Here is a 26,305-nt window from a genome sequence, read left to right as displayed (position 1 = left end):
TACAAATTGATCAAATTCAAATATTCTGTCAGGTATATGTTGAAAGTGATTGCAGATAGAGTTATTTCACAGCAGCTTCATGAAACCAACTGTATCATGACTGTGCTAGATAGCTTTAACGCTTTGCTATTTAATTACATTACTTGGCTCAGAGCCAGAAGTGATACCACCAGAGCTGGCTGGCTAGGCTCGGTTGTTTGCCGGCCCAGGCCTACCCAACCAGCCTACTCACCTTTTATCCTGCAAATTGATTTACCTGTACCCACATCAAACTTCCAACCAAGTTAATTGGAAATTAAGGTAGCAGATAAGTGCTAAATATAAGGCCATTTTGAGGGTTGAGTAGGCAATCGGACGCCCACCTAATCAATTGGATCCCATATTAGAGCGTTTCTTGCTGGAATGGCATAGCTATACTCAAAAGCTGTGCTTGATAATACAAAGAGTTTTATACATGATGTTGCCAATAGGTCACACTCATCTGCAGGCCATGAACGTATTGTATTATTGCTTAACCAGGGTTACTAAACAGGCAATTTAGAGCCCAATTGGGTGACTTTTGAAGATTTTTAAAGTGACTTGTGACCATTTCCTGTCCCATAGAAATCAACGGTTAAGAAAGAATGTGGGCAACTTTTTGACATTGGTGTCCGTGATTTTCTGCATTTTCCTGTCCCAGAGAAACTATGGTTAAGATAACAATTGGGAGATTTGACCCAGGATTAGGCTGTAAATGTTTTGTAATCATGGACGGATACTAGTCTTACAATTTAGGGTGTGGGGAGTAATATTCTTTGGTGAGAAAAGACACTCGTGTTAAGTACGCTTTGCATATTGTGTGACCGGCACATGCTTTTGTGAATTTGCGCATGTGGAAGTTGTGACTGCATTGGTACATACATGCATATATAGAAACATAATGTTATCCTGTACCGCCTCAGACATTCAAAAAAGTATGAGCCATTGTGGTATCACAAAGTAGTAGTTGTGTGTAAAGGGCTTGGTACCCCTTGCTCTTACCTCTGGTTGACCAAATTGATCAGAGGTACTTATAGAGTTGACTTCACAAATACTTTCAATATAAAACCATAGCTTGTTTTATTTGGTGAAAGAGCATTTATATAATCAAGAGCACATGCATTATCTACATGTATGTCACAATCTAGGTCATTTATGCCCATGATAATAGAATTCCTTAAGTAAGAAAAGGGCGGGTTTCACTTCCAATTTACATCATTCAATGTAGGTTTGTTACAAAGTAGGTGAGACATTGCTTATTTCAGCAGTGCTGGCTCATGAGTTGCTTGTATTTCTAAGGGGTAGCTACCACATAATCTCATTTTTATTCAATTGACATTTGGATCCGGCAGAAGCCTGCGAGATTTTGCAATTGCCATTTTCTTAATATTTGCATACACCCAATTGATTCAAGGATAAATAAATCCACAGTTTAACTATTTGATATTTGAATGGCTGTGCTAGAATTTAACAGCCTCAACTCAAATTGATACCAATTTATATCGCTTTATATCATTATGATGGGTTGTGATTTTATTTGTACTTTGGTTATTATTTGTATTGTTCAATTGATATGTACATCCCTTCATAAAACTTAGTAATTTCTGGTGAAAATGTAGCATCAAAACAAATAGTGAAACTTATAAATATGACAAAAAGGTCATATACACTTTTACATTCCTTTGTCAACTACTTGAAATGCTAGACTAGTCAGTTTTCTTGTGCTGTGATAACATCCAAAACAAACAATTTTAAACAAAATATATATTGCCTGCACAGAATTTCACAACCTTTTGTTCTGTAGGTATTTGTCCATGATAAAAGACTGAAGCTATAATAATTTTGTATTCTACCAAAAGCATGAAAACACTTGGACTTGGCCAATTTGTGTATCAGAAGAAACTAAATTTTAAGAGATGGGCAGTGGATGCTACTTGGTGATTTTACAATAATTAATTAGTATCATCTTTGTTTTTCTTTGTACAGGAAAACCTTGCAAAGCTTCAACGAATGTTTTCTAGGAAATGGGAGTTCATCTTCATGCAGGCTGAAGCCCAAGCAAAGTAAGTAACTTTTTTGTATTGAAGAATGGAAAACAACACTGGGAGAAAACCATCTGAAAATATATTAAGCTGCTATCTACTGAAGATAGCATGTAAGATAATTTAAAGAAACTGCTATCTACACACTGATATCTACTGAAGATAGCAAGCAAGATAGTTTAATACTGAAGATGACATACAAGTAAATTTACTGCTAAAGATAGCAAACAAGATTATTTAATGCAATGCTATCTATTGAAGATAGCAAACAAGATTATTTAATGCAATGCTATCTATTGAAGATAGCAAACAAGATTATTTAATGCAATGCTATCTATTGAAGATAGCAAACAATATCATTTAATGCAATGCTATCTATTGAAGATAGCAAACAAGATTATTTAATGCAATGCTATCTATTGAAGATAGCAAACAAGATTATTTAATGCAATGCTATCTATTGAAGATAGCAAACAATATCATTTAATGCAATGCTATCTACTGGAGATAGCAAACAAGATTATTTAATGCAGTGCTATCTACTGGAGATAGCAAACAAGATTATTTAATGCAATGCTATCTACTGGAGATAGCAAACAAGATTATTTAATGCAATGCTATCTACTGGAGATAGCAAACAAGATTATTTAATGCAGTGCTATCTACTGGAGATAGCAAACAAGATTATTTAATGCAGTGCTATCTACTGAAGAAAGCAAAGAAGATGATTTATTGCAACAAACAAGATAATTTAATGTAAATGGTATCTACTGAAGATAGCAAACAAGATTATTTAATGCAATGCTATCTACTGGAGATAGCAAACAAGATTATTTAATGCAATGCTATCTACTGGAGATAGCAAACAAGATTATTTAATGCAGTGCTATCTACTGGAGATAGCAAACAAGATTATTTAATGCAGTGCTATCTACTGAAGAAAGCAAAGAAGATGATTTATTGCAACAAACAAGATAATTTAATGTAAATGGTATCTACTGAAGATAGCAAACAAGATAATTAATGCAATGCTATCTATTTTTCCATGCAGTGCTATCTGCTGAAGAAAGCAAACAAGATAATTAAATGCAATGCTATCTGCTGAAGATAGCAAACAAGTTAGTTTAATGCAGTGCTATCTACTGAAGAAAGCAAAAAAGATAATTTAATGAAATGCTGTCTACTGAAGATAGCAAACAAGAAAATTTAATGTAATGCTATCTACTGAAGATAGCAAACGAGTTAATTTAATGCAATACCATCTGCTGAATATAACAAACAAGAAAATTCAATGCAGATAGCAAACAAGAGACTTTAATGCACTGCTATCTACTTAAGATAGCCGAGATAATTTATTACTGCTATATACTAACGTTCACTCATAAGAGACTTACTGAAGATCGCATATGAGAGTATTTGCTACTGACAATAGCAAACAAGAGAATTTACTGAAGATAGCAAACAAGAGTGTTTAATGCACTGCTATCTACTGAAGATAATAAACAAGATAAACAAAATAAACAAAATACCATACAAGATAATTTCTTGCTCTTTATATAGCAAGCCAGATCACATAGAGAAATTGCCTCCTTTATTACGAGATAATAACTAAAATCTATGCATTAAATTTTAAAACTAAAGTAGCGAAAAGATACCGAGTTTGGTTCTGCAAATATTGATGTCTCATTAGTGGCCATATGTTGCCATGATGACCTTTTGAATGTAAAAGATGCAGATTCAAAAGTTGCACCTAAACCCATTGAAAATGTTGCTTTTGTTGCTAGAGTACTTGGTTGTCACCACAGGTCATCCCTGACCAGTCATGTACAGAATGTAATGGTACACTGACTTGAGTAGCTTTTAAGTGCACATTTTGAATCTGCGTCTATTTCATTCAAGGAGTCACCATGGCTACACATTTTAAGCTATCAAAGCAATGAGGTATCAAAATTTGCAGAACAAAAATGGGTTTCTTTTAGTTATGATAATTTTAAAATTTGATGCATAGATTTTGAGTTATTGTCTCATAATAAAGGGAATAATTACTTTATGTGATGTGCTTATATCCCTGCTATTATGCTGTTACCTTCTGAAGATAGCAAACATATGAGAACATTACAAAGATACACTTGTAATATATTGACCCAAATACCATTTTATAAGGAGCCATGTAAGAATCAATCTCTTTTTTTGCAAAGTTATTTGAAATGGATTCATGCATACACCATTTCGCTTCATACAAGAAGTTTATACTTTGGATATAGTTGTTATGTTGATGTGCAAGTTTATCTTCAACTGGTTTGAGTAGTTTCGTCATAATTCACCTTTCAGATTTGGAGTGCTCCTCGGGTACTGAGTGGTACTGGATAAAATGACGTGTTTAATGGCCCTTTACCTCATACATTGGGTTATTCCAGTTGAAATCCATACACCCCTGTTAAAGACATGACCTTAATCTCTCGCAGTACTGGGAGTGTGAATTTTAAATGGGGTTACCTGAATGGGTGACTCCATTTGAAATTCACACCTCCTGTGTTGAAGGAAAAGGTCATGTTTTCAATAGGGGGTGTATAGACTTCAACTGGAATAGCCCATTATTACCATGATCAAAAAGAAGAAAACCGCCAGTATAATGTATGACAGTTATGCTTGCGCTATTTTGAAATAAGGGTGTAAGAAACAGATTTAAAGAACAGTAATTATTCTGCATTTGAAACAAGGTCAACTGCTAACAAAATGTTAGAATGATGACTACTAAAATTGTCAGATATATCTCAAGAAATATGATTCCTACAAAATGCTTGTGTATATTTGTAGACAATTTTCATGTCAATTTTAAAAATAGATTAGAAAAGGCACTATGTGTTGAAATTGGTTTGAAACCATTGAACCTGATGACAGATCTAACCTCAATATGTAGTTGCTTTCTGTGCCAGTTAATGTTTATTAAAATTCAGTCCTGCTTTTCTAATTGTATGTTACACCATATCCTGAAGTATGAATGCTGTGCAGGTGACTACCATGCCAACTATCTTGAGCAGGTTTATTCCACACATCTTATTTTGTACAGGCAGGTTAGCAGGTAGCATAGTGAATGAGAAGTAAGTCTCACATTGAAACCATGCTGTAGATCAATAAATGTCGACCTGCTCAGCATGTGACAACATGGCATGTGATCACTGTATGCTCAGTCGCTAAGTATGATCACTATGAGTGCAGATGTAAGCTGGTTGCTTGTACACATGCCATGTTAAAATTGGACACACAAAAAAATGAATGTTTAAAAACCAATTTACAATTTAGACTGGTTACACTTGCCACCAATAGTCATTTTCATGCATTTTTGAAGGGCTGGATACATTTCGGCTCAACTGAATGAGGTTTGACCAGACACACACACACCCCCACACACAAAAAATGTATGTTTACCCAGAAAATCAAAAAGAGGTTTTTTTAAATCACTTATTCACTCAATAAGACAAAGAAATACTATAAGAACCATAGCAAGAATCCCAATTTGTTGAAATTATGTTTACAAGCAAAGACTGGACTCCTTATTTTTCCCTAGTACTACTATCTTGTCGTTGGCAATCTGCTGTTGCTGACAGGTCAATATTGCTGTACTCATACTGGCAATGGATAGTGAAAATGGATTTGAAAAACATCATGTAACATATATGTGACATGATCAAGGGGAATGAGTCTGATGTCGCTAATATTGTTTCTGAGATATTGGCAAAAACAGTGTTCAAATTCTTTTGTTTTATATTGTTTTCAGCCATTGATAAATTGCTTACAACTCGGTAACTAGATATCCGATTTTGATGAGGTTTGCATCAAAACAGTGGCGAATCCAGGATTGTTGAAAAGGGGGGGGGCACAAACTTAGAATCATTGGCACGGCAGCAGCGTACGTCGCGCTTGTGCGACGCAGGGGGTGTCTGAGGGGGATATGCCCCCCTCAGAAGTGAGAAACTTGTGCAAAATGAAGACCTAATTGAAGCTATTTGGTGGACCATTTTGGCACTATTATTGTAAAATTTTAATTGAAAAAGCCGAAAATTTGCGAAATGACGTCCAATTGAAGTCCTTTGTCGACAAGCTTTCACTACCATTGTGTAAATTATTGCTTTAAACATAAAGGGTCGGGTGTCCAAAACCGAAGCGAAATGTTAACTTCTTTATGCATACGCTGGGGGTGTCTGAGGGGGATGTGCCCCCTTGAGAAGTGAGAGACTTTTGCAAAATGAAGACATAATTGAAGCCATTTGGTGGACCATTTTGGCACTATTATTGTGTAAAATTTTAATTTGAAAGAGCCGCAAATTTGTGAAATGACGGTCCAATTGAAGTCATTTGTCGACAAGCTTTCACTATTATTGTGTAAATTATTGCTTTAAACATAAAGGGTCGGGTGTCCAATACTGAAGCGAAATACGTCACCCTCATAACCAAAGTGCCTAAGTCATTATTACATGTTTCTCATTTGCAATTTTGATTTTCTGAGTAATAAACCCATGATTAATCAAATTTCCAGCCGCATTCTTCATTAACTTGTGAAAAACATCTCTTTTGTATTGTTTATACATTTTAAGCTTTATTCATAAAACATGGATTTACAAATTTTACAATACGGATTACAACACGGAAAATAGATTTTAGAAAACGGTAAACTTCGGACTCTACCTTAGCCCCACCCAAACAAATAAACTGACGGATCTTACTGTACATAATGTCAATGGAGAAAAATTTATACACCTACCCCTTTCCCATTTGACTCCACCACTGAAATTTATGAGCAAGTTGTTATGTGTCTTTGAAACAAAGGCCAATATTTTGTTCCTCGTGGGCACATAATCATTCTACCTGCTGCCCTGTGATGGTAAAAGTCTCTATGTTACATACTGCTTGATTTATTTTAGTTAGTGAGGCTAGCCGTTCTTGAGATATGAGAAATATTATGCATAGATTCAGTGTTCCCTGTAAAGATTTTTTTTGTTTGGCAAACTTTAGCTGTGAGTAAAATGTTTGGTTCAAAGACCTTGTGGGAAAAACTTCTTTTAAATTTTTTTTTGGGGTCTTGTGCCAGTTCTTGGAAGCACTGACCAATCACACAACATACAACTTTTAATCGGGAACACTGACGCACATTGTGACCCATATTGAAATTCCAAAAATCTGAAGTATAAAACTTGAAATTCCCTAGCATATTTTAGATATAAAAATCGGCCCCTATTGTCTGTTATCTAACTTTTCACAAATGCATTCCAAGAACTTACCTGGTAAACGTCACTGCAACTAGGTGATACGATATGGAGCTCATGTTTTTATCATTGCATTGCTTACTTGATAGAGGAATTTGATAGGAGGATTTATTTCTCATGTATTTTAATGATTTCATTGAATCATCTTTATCTCAAATCAATATTGACTATCTGGAAGACCTTAAACCCATATAGGCTAGAATATAATTCAAAATGGACTGGCATGATACAGCAGGTGTAGCTAGAATTTTGACTGACGCAAAGATAAGGGCAGTTATAGTAATATATTAGTAAAGCATAAAAAATATAGTTTGTTTGCTATAACCCGACAAAAAAAACTTCCCCAATATATCTTTTAAATCATACTCTGGATAGGACTGGGATTTTCTTTTTTCATTCTATTCATGGTTTTCTTCTTGTTGTTGTATTTATCTGTGCCTAAGACTGCTTAAAATTCAGTAGAATATAGCAACTTGTATAATGGCTGCTTCAGTAAAAATTACATGAAACATTGACAGAGGCACTCACTGAAGGAGAGAGTAGAGTTGACTCGGTACCTGTCAGTGCATAATAAAAGGTCAGTGACATCTAAAGATGGACTGAATTCGGTGAACAACTTGAGCATAACTTTATCTGACCAGATAAACTCTTTGGTCAACCACAGTGTAAAAGATTGACACCAAAGTAACACCATTTTATAATGCCCTGTCAAAACCTATGTGATATGTGTATGAATGGGCTATTCCAGTTGCAATCCATATGCCCTCAATGGAAGACATGATCTTAATCCTCCACATATGAATTTCAAATGGGGTTACCTGAATGGGTGACTCCATTTGAAATCTACACCCCCTGTGAGGGAGTTATGGTCATGTCTCTCATCTATGGGATGTATGGATTTCAACTGGAATAGCCCAATACACTAGAATGTCAATAAGGTATTTCCTCAAGTCAGATCATCTCAAATGATTCTATCTCTAAGATTACCAAGGAGCTGCATTCCATGAATTTAATGCTGGCTAGCTGGCTGGCCGGCCGGCCACAAGATGCACTCTGCAGTACATGGGGTTATTCCGTGTCAGTGCTTATACCCGGCTGGCCCAACCGGGGTTTGCATATATATATCAACTACTGTTTCCGCTATGTACGGATTCCATGAAATGTGCATTTTTTTAATGTACATGGGATTGAGGAATGGATATGAATTTATGATAGTGTTAACATGGAGGCTCTCAAATAATTGAATTGAAAGCAAAATTCACCATTTAGGATTCAAATTTGTTTCCTGTGGATTTACCAAAAACACTGCAAGATACATCTCTTTTTAGTTCTTTTTTTATTGATGGTAAAATGTGATTTAAATCATCATCGATCGTCAAGTAAGTTATAATGTAGGTCAGATAGAAAATATTAGTTCTTTTTGGAAATATTCCATTATTACTAGTACTAGATTGGGTTTCTTGAGTTTTGCTGTTTTAAACAAAACTATTTCTTAAAATAATTTTTAAATGAAAATACTACATAAAATTGTCTTGATTTTCCACAAAAAAAAATTTGTAACATGGTTCTCAAAAACAAAATATATGCAACATTCAGGAAACACACTTTGAGTTTTGAAATTTTTATTAATAGAACTCTTACATAGTAGTTTATTTACAATTTTGAATAACTTTCCTTGTGATTTCTTCAAATGTTAGTTAGTGTCTTAGGAGACAAAATGAAATGAACTGGGCAGATGATGTCTACACACATAGGTCTGTTTATGCAAGAGGACCTGTCACTCTCCCAGCCTTATCGGACAATGTTAATTGCTCACCAAGCAAATGATATTGTATGGCACAAGTATGTTGAACTTGCATGGCATTTATATAATGCTAGGTGATCATGTTGATACGCTAGGGCTATTTGGCCGGAGCACTTTTCTTGGACAGTTCAGTAACATCAGGACTTGGTAGTTATGTGCATTGGATATTAACATGATTAACCCATGCTGACATACAGGTTAGGAAGGACATGTTAAGGACCCCAAAATGCGAATAGGTCATCACATATATTTTAGGATGAAGAACTGTGTGAGTGAGAATGAGCTTGTGTAGAATCATGTTGATGCAATTAGTGACATGCAGTGATGAAGTCATTTTACACTTACTGTATGTGTACTGGTATGCGTTTAAGTATTTTGAGTGATGTGTGAAGCCTTCTCCCTTACAAATAGGACAAGGTGATACTGATAATAAATATATCCATTGGTAGGAGCTGAGCCAAGACTTCAGTTCTGGGTACAGGTTTACAAAGCAACTTGTAAAGACCAATGTTAGTTTAGTTTCAGGTAAAGCTCATGACATTTTTTCAAAAATTATAGACGCAACTCCACAAAATAAGTGAATAATTAAACAGAACAAAGCCTTATTCTTTACCAATAACTGCCCACTCCTACAATGCATATATCAACAATTAATGCAACATAATATGACCCAAAACAATTAATTTCAGCTGTTAAAGATGACCTAGTTTTGACACAAGGTCACAGGTCATAATTGTCCTAAATGCCAGTGTGTAATCCAACATTTTTAAGCAACAAAATGACAGATTTTCACACCATGTTACATTACAAACGTAGCAATTTATAAGAAAGCTGGGATCCTAAGTTGAATCTATTTATATGTCAGAACCAGTACCAAGTTATACATCAGGCCACTTTAGGGCAGACTGAATCTGTTGTCAGTGTGTGTACATATATAAAATTTGATTCCAGAATTTTCCTTTTGGACATCTTTTTTTGATGTGATCATTTTCTAATTAGTGGTGTAGATCACTTATTAATGCAACCAACACCATCTCAAGATATCACCTCTGAGAGATGGCAGTTGTTACACGAAAGAAGATCAGGCTAGAGACTTTTTTGTTGGATAACGTATATGTATGACCTGATCAAGAAAAATTATTTGTTTGTTGATGCGTAAGTTATGGCCAAAAGAAGATGTTAAATGCGTATATATTTTATTGTTGTCAGGAAAAATAATACATAATATCAATTGGATATAATTAGGCTGGTAAGTGCCACCCAGATCAAAAAAATACGGGAACCGGTTTTAAGGACATAAAATTGGGTCTCCAGAAATAAACCAGGGCTTTGTTTTACCCTTTTGGGCGAAAATTTTGAAATGGCTTAAAATTAAGTGCTTGGAGCTCAAATATGAATTTTGGGGTATTTGGAGGAAAATTTAACCAGAGGGCTCTTGGAACTCCACGTGGCTTTAAATGGGGAGTCTCAAAAGACCTTGATGGGGGATCTCTGGAATGGAACACTGAGCTTGAAAGAGGAGGCTTTGAAAAGCCCCCCGGTAATTAGTGGATATTCTTGAGCAAGAATGTTATATGACTACATGTAGCTTGTCATATGTATTCAAATTTGCAGTGGGAAAATTTGTGCTGAAAGCCTACAGGGTGCCTTTCTGAAGTCATGCTGCAATTTGTGTGTAGAATTGACAAGACGACTTGGACACTTATTGAAATTCATTTTTCACCACGCACATTCCACCCCCACCTTTTAATATGAGACAGCATTTTGCTTCACAGCTTTTCTCACATACTTGGCTGCGGGTAAAATGTCAAGTTTGAAGGGCAGTAAAGAGAGAAAATAATTGAAACATTTCAAGTTATTACAGTTAGTTAGCTTAAGTCATAAGAAATCTGCCTGCTTGTATAAATCTTTATTTATTTGTAAATTCACATGTAAATAACAACAAGGACTATTGGTTATTTTTCTTTTGTCTTCTATATTAGGTATGTTTCAGGGATGTTTTGGTAAAAAATATTGCTAACCCCTGATTCCAGAAAAATACAGCACTAATTTTTTGGGATTAAAAAAGCATTATCCTGTTGTGCCAAATGTGACACAATCTGGTCCATGGGGGCCAAATGAAATATTGCTAAATCCCAATCCTTTTGTTAGTTTTACATGCCAATAAAAGTTAGTTTTACATGCCAATAAAAGTTAAATTTTAATATTTGGCCTATTTTTGGAAATAGGGCCAAAAACATGTATATCGATCTTAAAAATGTCAAATCATATTGATACCTAGTGAGTTGACGAAATCACAACAATATTTATTTTATTCCCATGTGTTGATGGACTCCACATCTGGTAAATAGGCTATTGTGAAATTAAGTTTTTTGTGAAAAAAGTGAAAATTCAGAAAATTGCAACATTTACAAAGCGGAAAAAAGCAGAATTTGACAATATAAAGCAGAAAATGTTGGGCTTTAAGATAAATATATTCCATCTTTATGCACATTGAGTTACAAAAATCAATATTTTTCTCCTGCAAATATATTTGAGGGAGTAGTATAGGCTCTGACTTAAAATCGGAGGATTGCAGGTTCAAACCCTGTCAGTGCCATCATGTTGTGCATCACATGGATAAAGCGCTTTACCTCACTTGCCTCATGCCACCTAGGTATAATGGGAAGCTGCTAGGGGATAATTACAATCTAAGTACTTAGAGGAGCTGCACTTGAGTTGCGGCCTTGTAGAAGCAAAATGATTTCGATGTATCTCAGTGGCAGTGAAATAAATAGTTGTAAATAGTGTGTTTTGAAGATGTTGGAAAGGTGCAATAAAAGTGGCAACATTTATTTATTTATTTATTTATTTCAGTTATATTTCTCAGTTCATAGAAGTTGCTATTTATCTTGTCATTAGATGTATTTGGATGTCAAACATAATAAAGTTCTGTTTATACTCAAATACAAATACATGCATTGCATATTCACATAGTTTTTATAGGTATTATTCAATTTGATACACCTACACTGCAAATGTAACACAACAATAAGGCAGCAGAAATGAATATCCTGTCCCATTCCTGCAAGGGTGTCGTTAATATATAAGATCACAAAAGATGAAAATGAAGAAGATGGAATTCTTGCCAGGAAGATGATGAGCCAGGCTGCCATGGAAGGAGGCAGACAGTTCATATATGAAGCAAAGATTTGATAATATAAAAGAAAAGCTGCTGTACCTGTACCTGTACTAGACAAGCTAGCTCTCAAGCTAGGCTACTGATGCAAGCAGTACAGATACGTACTGATTATGAGTAGAGAACTCGCGATCATTTATTTTTGTTTTGTGAGGGGCTCCGATGTTGATTAGGATGCCAATGTTGAATGTAAATTGAATAGACATGTCAAGCATGGTTCACTTTATCAAGCAGGTGTTACATGGCAGTGAGGAATGTACACACTGAAATTTGCTTAAGTTAGTAGTCAAGTGTAAGGAGATGGGAGTTGATTGTATCTAGCTGTTGGAAGATGATATCATGCATGGTTTCTAACTGATTACGCTTACTGCGTATGATTGATACGACCATGAGTGATTTAACACTAGTGAGAGGGTGGATTTGACATTGAATATGGTCATCCCCTGGATTGCATAATGGTAGAATCCAAGCAGCTAAGGCTTTGCAATAGCTGGCACACAGTACAGCTAGCTAGCAGAAGCAGCATCATTGGTGAGGCTTGCGTGCACGCTTGCTTGCATAGTGGGGCTTAGGCACCAACGTGTTCTTGCGGGCCACTGAACATTACAGGTCAATTCGCTCAGGCCTTGTTGAAGCGCATCATGCATTCAATCACTAACTCTCACATATGCCTCACTAGAACCGACTGGGGAGCACTATACACGCACTGCACCGTGTTGTCATCGATGCGTCGTCATCGTGCCGTAAGCTGGATTTATATATATATACATGTCTATCTGCTATTATTGCACGCCTTGGCCTCCTCACTTTTTATCATCCTAAGTTATATCTGCAACGTCTTCCAAATCTTAGCTGAATGTACCCATACGGGATTACTCTAAACTGTTTTTGTTCACTAAGTCCTCCTTTGCGGTTGAAACGGCACCAGCATGGCCACATCCAAAGGAGAACCACAGTCACCTGCCAGCAGTATAGCAGGAATTTTCGATTTCATGAGGTATGCTTAAATTATGTCCCTCGAGAGGCGACTTTACCATCAACAAAACAACAAAGAATGTGAATAGGGCAAGTGTGTAGTGGTTAAAAGGGTTCAGGTAAAATTCTCTGCTCTAAATGGAGTCAGCAGACGTATTTCTAACCTGCACGCATGCAGGTATGTTAAACAGGGAACCATTTTATTTTCATTTTGAGGTATGTGTTAGACAAACAGTGCCTAGTGCTTTTAATAGGCTGGTAATTCCACACACTTTACATGATAGATGTGTATGGTTTCTATTCTATTTATACCTATACATATATCATTATTAAGATAATGAGTTGGTCTGGTAATGAGGGATTGTGCATGCCATAAGCTCATGGTATAGTTTTAATTAGTAGCATCTTGCAGAGTTGGCCTTGAGGTGATAGCTATAGTGAACATAGTGTGTGGTAGTGGTTAACCTGTACACTACAGTCAATTAGGCTACATATTTGTACAAATGTTTATAAAGTTCAAATGTTAGATAGCCAATTAGCCCTCATTTTTGTTGCAGCACCTTTTCAAAGTGGAACAAGATCCTTCCAAATGCATTTTTAGTCAGGACTCCACAGATGACACTCAGTTTTCAGGAAATTTTCAGTTGCAAATGCACCATAAAATCCTGTTTCAGGATTTCTTCAGGCATTTAAGGATTTTATTACAAAACCTAACTCTGGGATAGAGAGCTTCAATTCCACATAGTACGGTCACAGTCTGTTGGAATAGAGCATAAATTGAAATGAGCAGTTGATCCCTTTTTGGTGATGTTCCAATCAAAATGCCAGCACAGATGATAAGCCAGAGATTTCAGGGATTTATCTGATGAAGAAACTACAGTTCCAATTTTCTAGTCACTCAAAGAAATGAAGGTTCAAATTTGAATGTTTCCTCATGTTCCTGTGGAAGGAATTCAGATACAGGGGCACGTTAATTTTATTTTACACCATAAGATCTTTAAATCATGTGATTTTTATTATGACAAATGAATAATCTGATGTTTAAGTTTTAAAGTTGTTGCTACTTGTTTGGTCAGAAGTAAGTCTAGATTAGCAATTCACAGGCCATCATTTTTGACATTGTCACCCTGCCCTAGCTGCTTTTTGGCGAGGGGGAAGGAAAGAAGGAAGAAAGAAAGAAAGAAGAGAAAACTTCTTTCTCGGGTGCGGTTTTGAACCACCGACCCCTCGGGTGCCACAGGGGTGTAGCTTACACGGCCAAGCTTTCCGCGACCATGCTTTCTGCGACCATGTGACTGTTCGCATGATGATGCAATCGCATCACGTGGGATACCTGCCCATGCCTATGTTTTGTGAACTGTGGTTTTGTGGTTTAGTATGGTTAGGGTTAAGCAAAGAAGCAGCAAAAATTGGAGGCTGGTTCTTGGACTTTGTTACACTGAAATATGTCGAACTGGAAATATAATAGGAGGCTACCAGAATGGATATCATAATGACAGATTGTCAGTAAATGTTCCCCAGAGAGCGCCAAATTGTCTGTTTATCTGAAATAAAGGTATCAAATCCTAACAAAAATTCTGGAGAAGATGTCACCCAATATTTGGATCAGTGATCACAAGTGGTAGATGGTGTCACTCAGCTATTATAATATTGTTGAACATGTGTGACCAAAAATGTGTGAGAAGATATGGTTTTTGTGAAAAAACACTGGCAACATGTTATGTGTTTAAAGGTCGTCTGTCATGATTTTCAAGAAAAGGTGTTTTTTAGTTGAACCAAGTTAGTAGAACATGTAAAGGGATATTTTTGACATCGCCAAAACTAATTGATTGAAAAAAATACCTGTGTATAGGCGGTATAAGGTTTGTAGTTCCCAATAGAAAAAACTCAGTGAATTACCAAAAAAACTTGTTATCCTTTCAGTGTTTGTTGCCTTTGGGGAATGATGTCAATATTGAACACTGCATTATGATCCTCTGTAAATGTTCATTTCATATAACTGGATATGTATATGAACATCTACATTTAAGGGACTATTACGAATTAATAACTGAAAATATTAATGCACGCCACATAAACTGATTTTCCCCCTTTTCCCAGAACAAAAATGATATCTTCTTTTATTGGAAGGCTTTTTATATTGAAAAATGGGGAATCAAACTAAAAGATTGATGAAGTCCTATAACAGTAATTTAGTTTAGTTTCATCTGTAACATAACCAGAAGTGGGTCAAAATAACACTTATGTTTTATAAGAGCACAGGAGAAACATAATCAACATTTTAACCTCCTAAGGTTAATGAAAGTCGATTTTGTATTTCCCATCACATTTTTTGCTGAGTGATGAGGCTACTGTTTCATTATTAAAGGAAATCTGTACCATAAACTAATCAATGGCTAATATAGTTATATACCCCTAAATTAAAAAATACCAGACGGTCTATATGAATTTGGAATATTCCTAACAAAGAAAAAATCCTTCGTTTCTGCGATTCATGGAAGCCGCCATGATAGCGGCGTGCGAATCCTTTCTGCCACAAGCGGTAGTGTAACCTTTCACACAGACCAGCGGTGAGCGTGTGTTGCTATGGCATTCATGACCCCCACAGCTTAATTTTGGTTTTAGTGCTGTTTTTACTTTTCGTTCTCAAAAGACATTGTTGATCATAAATATTACTTAAAATACATTTTTTTTATGTTCTTCTGTAGTTTTATGGGTAAAAATTGTCGCGTTTTCTTTTGACGAATGTTGAATCTGAACTTTGGTAGTATTCGCTTCATGTCACCAAAGTTCACGAGGGACGAGGCTGGTGGCACGGATTTCGCTGGTTTCAAAATCGGGGTACCGTTACAACGTAATAAAATACATCGGGTATCAATAACAACCAAATTTCTTGGCATACTAATTGACGATAATCTTTCCTGGAAATCTCATACGTCCCATATATCTAAAATAGTCTCTAAATATAATGGCATTATTCGTAAAGTTCGTCCTTTTCTTCCTCAGGAATCCTTATTTACACTTTACAACACCTTTGCAGTTCCCTATATGTCATACTGCAATATTATCTGGGCTGACAAAAACAACTCGCACCTTGAATCACTTTTTTCTCCTCCAAAAAAGAATCATCCGCACGTGCACTAACTCCCTTTGGCTGGCCCACACAGAACCCCTCTTCAAGCAACTTAACACACTTAAGATTCAAGATATACATTTTCACCAACTTGGAACGTTCATGTTCAATTCCCACCACAAATTATTTCCAACTGACTTGTCTCTAAATAACTTGTTCATTACAACGCAAGTATTCACGATCACCTCACAAGACAAGCCAGTAATTTCCATGTCAATTTAACCAAAACAAAACTTGCTGATAATACCATTAAGATTCAAGGTGCTCTACTATGGAATTCACTCCCCCAGTCAATCAAATCCAGGCCCTCTGTGTCATCCTTCAAAACTAATTTTAAAAAGCATCTCATCAGTAGCTACATTTCTGGCTAATGGATCAAATATTTTTTATATTTCTATTATTATTATTATATTAAAATATATCTCAGATTGGACTTGTTTTCGTGTGTTTGTGTTATATTGTTCCCCGGTATTGTTCCCTCTGCCTTGCGGGTAGATCTTGGTTGGAGTTTGTCCCCAATAAATTATTTTCCAACAATTTTTTTGTATGTAACTCCAATATTGAATATCATTATCATTTGCTATATTTATCATTTACTTTGTAGGTACTAGCCTTTTTACAATTTCACATGTAAATGTTGGATTTAGGCCTCTGATTTGCTCATGCATACATGTTTTGTTTTCAAGGTTGTAGGCCTATATCCAATACTTGTTACATTTACAATACATCTTTTTTTTTTATTATTTTGGAAATTGCCTAAAATGACTTAATATTCTAGATATGCCTACTGGTTATAAAATTATTTCTTATTTAATATGCATTGTATACTTTGAATTTTGCATTGGTAAATCTTGTATTTTCTCTACTTACAAGGCTTGTTTGTTTTTGTTCTTTTTTTTTTCCTAATGTATTAAATTTGTTTTGCTTATTGTAAAATTGAAACATTATGTATAGGGTGCCACAACATCACGCTGTGCGTTTGGTGGCATCCTCATCCTCTGTTTCTCATACTTTTGTCATATAATTTAAAATGTTCCACACTGTTTTATACAAGAAAATATTATTCTGTATTATGTTAACATGTATTTTGAATGGATGAAATAAACTGAACTGAACTGAACTGAACTGAATATGGCCGCCACCATGGATTACAAACTGATCGCTGATTGTCGTAAGGAATTAAGAATTTCTCCTTTATTTGGACATAATTATAAGCTTGGGACTTTTACTGTTTGTCGTTTTTATTATTACTGCAACTATATAGCCATTGATTAGTTTATGGTACAGATTTGCTTTAACTATTTTTTGCACATTCATTATTTAACACGTATCAGGCTTTTTAATGGTAACCAACAAACATGGAAGACAAGAAAAAGACAGGTCAATATACTATGACTTATTTAATATATTGACTGCTATGCAGGAGGTATGTTTACACAAGAGACTGTCAAAAGCAGATAAAAGATTGACATAAGGTGCATAATTTGAAATGGCAAAATAATAAATTATTTCTACAAAATGACTTTGTAACACTGCATAAAAAAAGGGTGATGTGGATGGGCGACTGGAAACTCAACATCAACTTTCATTAGCCTAACTTAACTAGTTTCATTCATATGACATCATTAATCTTTTGGCTTGTTCCCTAAACTTAATCAGTGATTTTAGGGTAATCAGGAACTGCAACCAAAATTTGTAAAATTAAAATTAAAAATCATCTCCACATCTAGAATCAGCGGACATAAAATAAGATTTGTGTTACTGTAAGAGCTACTCATAGATTCAAATGTTTGCTCCTCCTGTAGGTTAAAAATAGATTTAGGCATGTATTTATATTAAACCCCTAGTCATTGGTTAATTTCTTGACTTTGTTGTTTTTCAGGTGCATAGTTAACTTTGGTTGGTAACTTGGATGTCAAGTTAATGAACAGATCCAATTAAGAAATAACAACCGAAAAATTGTTATTTTTGTGTCTGCTTGTTTTCACTTAGTGTCCTTCCGTGTACAACATCACCAATTATTCCAATTTCATATTTGAAACTTTACATGGTTGGCGTATCACATCGCTTTCCTATATCTTTACTTGAGAAGAACATGTGATGTAATACACCTTTACAGGAAGAACTCAGATCATGCTCGACCATAATTATTAACATATTCAACCAATACATTTTTGGAGGTTTGAACACATTGGAGCCCAAGTAAGAGCATTGAGGTATATGAACAATCATACCACCCCACATGCTCATCAATCAGGCTGTTGCCAGTGTGTTATTGGTTGTTGTGTGTTTGTTTGCAGCATGAAGCATCTTTTTGAACAAATTTCAAAAACCTCTCGATCAGCTGTTGAAAAGGTTTATGTTAGACAGACTACATGACATCCAGGGAGTGTATGTACTGTAACTAGTTTTTGCATTTTCAGCTTTTTATGAAACACTAACATACAAAAACACAAACAAACAACAAACAAGCTGGCCATTTTGTTGCTGTTAATTTAATCTTGGTACCATCAATACCTTTTGGTTTTTGCGCTTGTGATGGATGAAGATATGGGAAAGAAAGTACAAGTAATTTTGTTTTCACTTTGTGACACTGATGGTACAATCATGTGGCATTCCTGTAGCTATGACATGGTACTGCATACATAATATCAGAATTAATCAGTGTTTAATAACAGAAGCATTTGCTTATTTTGGATACATAATTAATATTGAGGGACCCAGTAACCAAGTGACTTGAAGCTATTCGTATAGCTGACACATGAAAGAAAAGGTTATCATGCCATTTGAATATTATATCAACTTTGATATTTGGAACATTATTGATTTGATAATAATTATGACATTTTATTCAAGGACAATTATTGTGTGAGGTGTGTCATTTTTTTCTTGTGAGAAATGATTTTTTCTGATGTAAAATCAGGAGAGATTTATTAATCTCATATTAATCTTAATAGCTACTACTGGGTAAAAACATTTTTAAAAATCAAGATTTGTGAAAGAAATTCACACTTAGCTAGCACTGACGACTACATTATTTTTAAGGACGGCCATTGTACTTGTTTTAGTTCTAAAATTTCATAATTTATTCAAAATAATATCACTGGGCATTCCTTGATTATAATCAGCTATACAGGTACATTTTAATGAATGCTTTGAGATGAAAGCTATTCAATATTACACAATTTAGTACATTATATTCAAGGAAAATTCACTTTATAGTGTATAATTTTAATCCATTTATATCTTGTAAGAAATTACCATACTTTATATGTTAAAATCAGGATTTTTATAAATTGACAAAGAAATATTAGAATTAGCGAAAACAATTTGTGGATAATTCTGTTATCTTATTAAGTAAGAGATATTGTGTCATCAAGTCTTGAAAGAAATAGCCTTCCTAGTATGAAATGAAGGGGTCATAGCTTATTAATAACAGGAGTAAACATGGTAAATTTGAAAATAAGAGCAGTCTTACCAAACCCTTAACATGCACTAGCAAAAGTGGAAAGTGATGATGATAATAATATGCAGTTTGTGTTTCATGATAGAGCTAGTTTGACTTCATACAGTATATTAGTTGTACAGTATTCCCCTCCATGTTATATAGAGAGATTTACATCCAGTGGAAGTGGAGTGAGAGAGAGAGTAAGAAACATTCATTGTGCCTACAACATACATTTTAGCATGTATGTCCTACCCTGTGTATAATGCTTGCTTGGGAATCTTACCTGTATTGTATATACACCTTGCCTGGTCGTGGGGGCTGACTATGAGACTTGTGAAGGGATGTTCTTAACATACTTTAACCTCTTACAAATTTTCCCATCATAATTGCTGTTGCTGCTGCTTCTGTTGATGCTACAGGTACTGTTGTTATTCTCTTTTTAAGATGCTCCATCTTAAAATATTTTCATGATCCAAAATGATTATATTGTTATATGTTGAATATATTGTTATGTTTTGGATATTGTGAACCATTTTCATCTATGCTACATGTAGTTGTATCGATTAGCAGTGTTTTGGTTGGAGAAAGTGTGAAAAATATCTTGTTAACCGTAGTACTGATTGGCCACATTCTGTGACAGTATGATAATGGGCTACTGAAAATATCCTTATAAAAAAAAAGCTCTATGGCACAATTAGTTGCAGTTTCAGTAGTTAGACTCCGTAACAGAGACTTCAGAATGGCAAGAGCTTCACTGTTGTTTTACACTTTCAGGGGTCAAATTTCTTCAAGTTCAATAGATACAAAACAATGTGATATTTATCATGAAACCTTTGTTCTGGTGTTTTTCATACTAAAAAGGCAAATGTACAAGGAAATGACTGCTTTCTTCTGTTATGATTTTAGAAGGATGTCCCTTTTGCAAAAAATTAGGGTAGTGTCTCCCTACCTACCCCCCTGCTTCCACCACCTATGACTGATACTGTGTTTGATGTCTTGTTTCTTGTCTCCTACCCTCCTGTAATAAATGCTATCTTCAGTAGGCAGACACCACCAAGTAAACATTACATCAAGAAAATAGGCACAACTTCATATTTAATATAGCATGTGTGCTTTAAAAGTTGTTTTTTCCTCCTTTGGTCCATTCTTCAGTAGATAGCACACCATATTTATGGTTTCTTGTGGTCTAATTGCTATCTTCAGTAGCACACAAAATGTGTTGTTTCTCATGGTGTAATTATTGCTTTCTTTAATAGATAGCATACTAAATGAGTTGATTCTTGTGGTCTAAATGCTATCTTCAGTAGATAGTATAACAAATTTATGGTTTCTTGTGTTTCTAATTGCTATCTTCAGTAGATAGCACGCCATATTTATGGTTTCTTGTGGTCTTATTGCTATCTTCAGTAGCACACAAAATGTGTTGTTTCTCATGGTGTAATTATTGCTTTCTTTAATAGATAGCATACTAAATGTGTTGTTTCTTGTTGTCTAATAATTGCTATCTTCAGTAGATAGTATAACAAATGTATGGTTTCTTGTGGTCTAATTGCTATCTTCAGTAGATAGCATACCATATTTATGGTTTCTTGTGGTCTAATTGCTATCTTCAGTAGATAGCACACCATATTTATGGTTTCTTGAGGTCTAATTGCTATCTTCAGTAGATAGCACACCATATTTATAGTTTCTTGTGGTCTAATTGCTATCTTTAGTAGATAGCATGCCATATTTATGGTTTCTTGTGGTCTAATTGCTATCTTCAGTGGATAGCACACCATATTTATGGTTTCTTGTGGTCTAATTGCTATCTTCAGTAGAACACTAAATGTGTTGTTTCTCAGATAGCATACTAAATGTGTTGTTTCTTGTGGTCTAATTGCTATCTTCAGTAGATAGTATAACAAATTTATGGTGTCTTGTGGTCTAATTGCTATCTTCAGTAGATAGCACACCATATTTATGGTTTCTTGTGGTCTTATTGCTATCTTCAGTAGCACACAAAATGTGTTGTTTCTCATGGTGTAATTATTGCTTTCTTTAATAGATAGCATACTAAATGTGTTGTTTCCTGTTGTCTAATTGCTTTCTTCAATAGATAGCATACTAAATGTGTTGTTTTTTGTGGTCTAATTGCTATCTTCAGTAGATAGCATACCAAATTTATGGTTCCTTGTGGTCTAATTGCTATCTTCAGTAAATAACACCATATTTATGGTTTCTTGTGGTCTAATTGCTATCTTTAGTAGATAGCACACCATATTTATGGTTTCTTGTGGTCTAATTGTTATCTTCAGTAGATAGTATAACAAATTTATGGTTTCTTGTGGTCTAATTGCTATCTTCAGTAGATAGCACACCACATTTATGGTTTCTTGTGGTCTAATTGCTATCTTCAGTAGATAGCACACCATATTTATGGTTTCTTGTGGTCTAATTGCTATCTTCAGTAGATGACAGACTAAATGTCTCATGGTGCAATTTGCTATCTTCAATAGATAACACACCATTTCTTATGGCTTAATTGCCATCTTCAGTAGATAGCACACCAAATGTATGATTTCTTGTGGTTTAATTGCTATCTTCAGAAGATAGTTCACTAACTTTGTGGTTTAATTGCTATCTTCAGTAGATAGCATACCAAATTTATGTTTTCTTGTGGTCTAATTGCTATCTTCATGATCTTCAGTAGATAGCAGACTAAATTGGTTGTAGTCTTGTTGTAGAGCTGTGCTATTTCATGTTGTGTCTTAAGGTTAAATACAATTGATTTTCAAGGCTTGATTCCAGAGGGGCGTAAGTTAATAATGGAAACAGCCATGCAGAAAAGAATGAACTCACGCGTACAATAGTGTATCAATCTGAACTAGGGCCACGGACAAACCGCGGCTCGTGAGTCATCCTATATGTTGCAGGGATAGGGAAGGGGCGACCATGATAGGACCATATATGGGCTGATGGGGGGGGGTGATTGTGAGCAGCCGTTTTCGGCAATTTTCCTTTGGATTTTCTAAATGTTCAATTTTGAAAATTATCCTGGAATGATAACTGTCGTGAAATAAATCAATGCTTCTATATGCTATAATAGGCCTAGTATGCCTATTTTTACCCTGATTATGCAATATATAGGCCTACAACAATAACTACAACAACAGTAACAAAACCAACAACCAATATTTTGTTAATCTAATTAGTAAAAATATATTTATAGGCAGCGCCTATTAGACTAGTAAAGCCTAAAAATTCCTGAATTATATAATGAAAAAAAAAGCGGGCAAAAACAATCAATCGCTGCAGTCAGAAAGAAAAAGCGAACAAGAAAAAAGAAAAAAGTGAGAGAAAAATAAAATAAATTTGATGGAATGGACCACATAGGGACTCGAACACGTACAAAGTTTTCCAGCTCAAAACTATAGTAGGCCTATTACATAGTCGAACGTAAGTTCGGCGCGCTAACCGATTGAGCAACTGAGCGATCTGTGAAATCGATTGATCTCAAACTGACTATTATGGAATAGTGCATACCAGGCTCTTATGATAAACAATCTCATCACCGCTGTAAATGTCGGAGGTATCGATGGCGAAAAACCTCGATTTTTGCAACAGTAGCTTAAATTTGGAGTGAAAGTCAAATGGTAAAGGAATCGACATACTTTTGAGAAATAATGTAGGCAGTTAGAAATCAAAATTAACGTTCCACAATCCAGATATCGATAATGTATCGTAACAGTGTTTTGTGGTACAAGATTCTCGAAAATTGTTCCCCAAAGCGGGCTAATAAAATTTAATCGGTACTGTATTTGGTTCTTCCCCATGGCAACATTATTTCTTTGGTCGGATTTGTAGTACAATACAAAGAAGGAGAAAACAATCACTCGGCGTGGTTTTATACGGAGCGAATATTTGAAAATAACTGCATGGAACGTGTTTTTGATCTTGTGAACATGATGCGTAAAAATGATTTAAACGAAGGATTTTCAAACGAATTCTAAAAATTTGTATAAACACACAAAAATAATGTTAAGATACATCCATGCACCAACATTTGACTCACTGCGATATTTGATTGCTGAGAAAAGCGCGGTTTTAGAGAACAACTTTATACGTCTTTTATACGTTTTTTATCGTTTCTTCAGTATAACCTTAAATACTGATTATTGATTGAGTTTCCAAGGTGTAACATATTGTTGGATTAAATGTGGTACTTGAGATTATCAACCCCAATAATAAGTTTGTAATAAGTAGTCATTCAGAATCGGCAAATGTATTACAATTGATTATCAATATGACACACTTACAGTAAAAAATTAAGCTTTGAAAAAACTTGGCAATGTCTTGGTTACATATATATTAAATTACCCTCTTTATAAAAAAGGACACATTTAAACACAGAAATCAGTGAAACATAATTACCATTAAATTTCATAATAAAGAAAGTTCAAAGAATTCTATTCAACTGGAAATATTTATAATCAAAGCAAATTAATGTGCATAGACATCACAGCTGATCTGTCCTTGATATGATGATAACTTCTTTACATGTCTATAACAAAATGTGAAGGCAGTAAACTTGATTTCAGATGGCCTCTTGATATTTAACATAGCAAATGATATTTATGTTATGTGTGTTTATGATCTAACTAGATCTCGCATCTCTCAAGTAGTAAATCAAAAAGACAATTTCTGTATGACATCCCATGAAGGATAATACATCATGTGTGTAGTGACAAACATGGAGGGAACAGGGATTCCCCTTGCCCACTCCCTCCCTGCTCCTTGTTGGGCATGACATGAAATGCCATAGTGAAAGGAGATTAAACAGCAAGCTTAGGCTTCTTAATAAAAGGCCATTTATTTAATGCCCACCAAATGGGCACTGACATAACACTACAGTTACTAGACAGGAAGTCCGGAAAAGTGACCTTTGGCACAGAGTGCATTTCAATTGAAATGCAACATAGGTGTCCATATTGTTCAAGCAAAATTGTTATTTTTTGCAACTTTATAGTGTTATTCTAAGAATTTCCATTAACTTTTTTCCACCAGTAAATACTTTGACAATTTCATAGTTCTTGAAAACATAATTATGAAAAATTCAGAATTTCCCAATGTGTAATAATTAAGCTTCATTATTTTTTAGTAACTTTGATGATATTTGTCTGAAAGGTCTTTTAGCATTGTGGTACATCAACTGATCACTTGGTCTTGGTATAGTGGTGCTCATGGGTCACATTGGCATTAAATAAAGCATCTTCATAAAAAAAAAGCACAAACTTGCTGTTAAAAGCTGATCTTCTAGGACAGAATAATTGTGTTCTTAGAATTTCATTTATCTCTTGATTCTCGTCTTTCAAGGCAGTCTATCTAATTCAGGGACCACCAAATGTGTTCTTGGAATTTCACAAAACTGCTGATTTTTGTTCTGCACAAATTCCTAGTATCAAGTCTAGTACCTGTCTTGGCTATCTCCCTTTGTATTGCTAGATGTACTGGCCAATTATTTCCCTTTTGATTTTCCTTGTGTTAAGTCTACCCATCTAGGGATTGATTCCTCCTCCAAAGGCATGCAAGAGGGGACTTTCCCTGCTTGTTTATGCACTACAGCTAATATTATGGTGCCTGGGAATGAATGGGCTGTTTAAATAAATATACCAGGAAATTTCATTATCTTGTTTTGATTTGACAGGAGGGTTACTTCGCTGAAGTAAGTTGTCACATTGTGTATTGTAGAATGCACACAAATTCAAAAAAGCCATTTGACTATTTGCTTTTCCTTATTTACAAAAAAAGAGGGAATACAAAATAATGCTTGATACAACTTGCTGAAGACAGCAGCTGTCAACTTGTATGGAATAGACAATGTGCTATCTACTGAAGATAGCGAAATATGTGACACGATCAAGGGAAATGAGTCGGATGTCGCTAATATTGATTTTGAGATATTGGCAAAGAAAGTGTTAAAATTCTTTTGTTTTATATTGTTTTCAGCGTTTGATAAATTGATGTAACTTTGCAATGAAAAGTCGTATCAACATGGGGTTTTCAGTTTCAGAAAGCTCTGAATGTCCTCTTTAGAAACACATGTAAAACTAAGACTCATTCCCCTTGATCATGTCACATATGTGATATGACAATATGTTTTCAAGTCATAGTTAACTTGTCATAATCGGAAGGTTGCGGGTCCAAGCCCCGACAACACCATCATGTTGTGACCTTGAGTAAGGCACTTTATCTCAATTACTCCTCTGCACCCATGTGTATAAATAGGTACCGGCATTCTTAAAAGCTGGAAAGGTAACAGACTCGCTGTGGAGGGAGGTGTGGTGATCCCCTATAGCAACATTACATGAAGGAGTCTGGCCCAATCGCCAATGAAAGAGAGATGGGCACTCTGATCACTTGTTTATACAGGATCGTCTCCTTTACTTTACCTTTAGTTAACA

General features: G+C 35.1%; 1 protein-coding gene across 8 annotated transcripts in view; it reads left to right on the top strand.

The window, feature by feature from the left end:
- Nucleotides 1–26,305, top strand: part of LOC140152513 (regulator of G-protein signaling 7-like) — a 130,404-nt gene that overhangs the window by 44,415 nt on the left and 59,684 nt on the right. For all 8 annotated transcript variants that reach the window (XM_072174862.1, XM_072174860.1, XM_072174857.1 and 5 more), the window contains exon 5: nt 2,005–2,081. In XM_072174862.1, coding sequence (XP_072030963.1) covers nt 2,005–2,081 — 77 coding nt within the window. The remainder of the gene's footprint in view (nt 1–2,004; nt 2,082–26,305) is intronic.

Source organism: Amphiura filiformis, chromosome 5 (genome assembly GCF_039555335.1).
Source record: "Amphiura filiformis chromosome 5, Afil_fr2py, whole genome shotgun sequence".
NCBI lineage: Eukaryota > Metazoa > Echinodermata > Ophiuroidea > Amphilepidida > Amphiuridae > Amphiura > Amphiura filiformis.
Note: the sequence above shows the minus strand (reverse complement) of the source record. Positions and strands in the feature narration are given on the sequence as shown.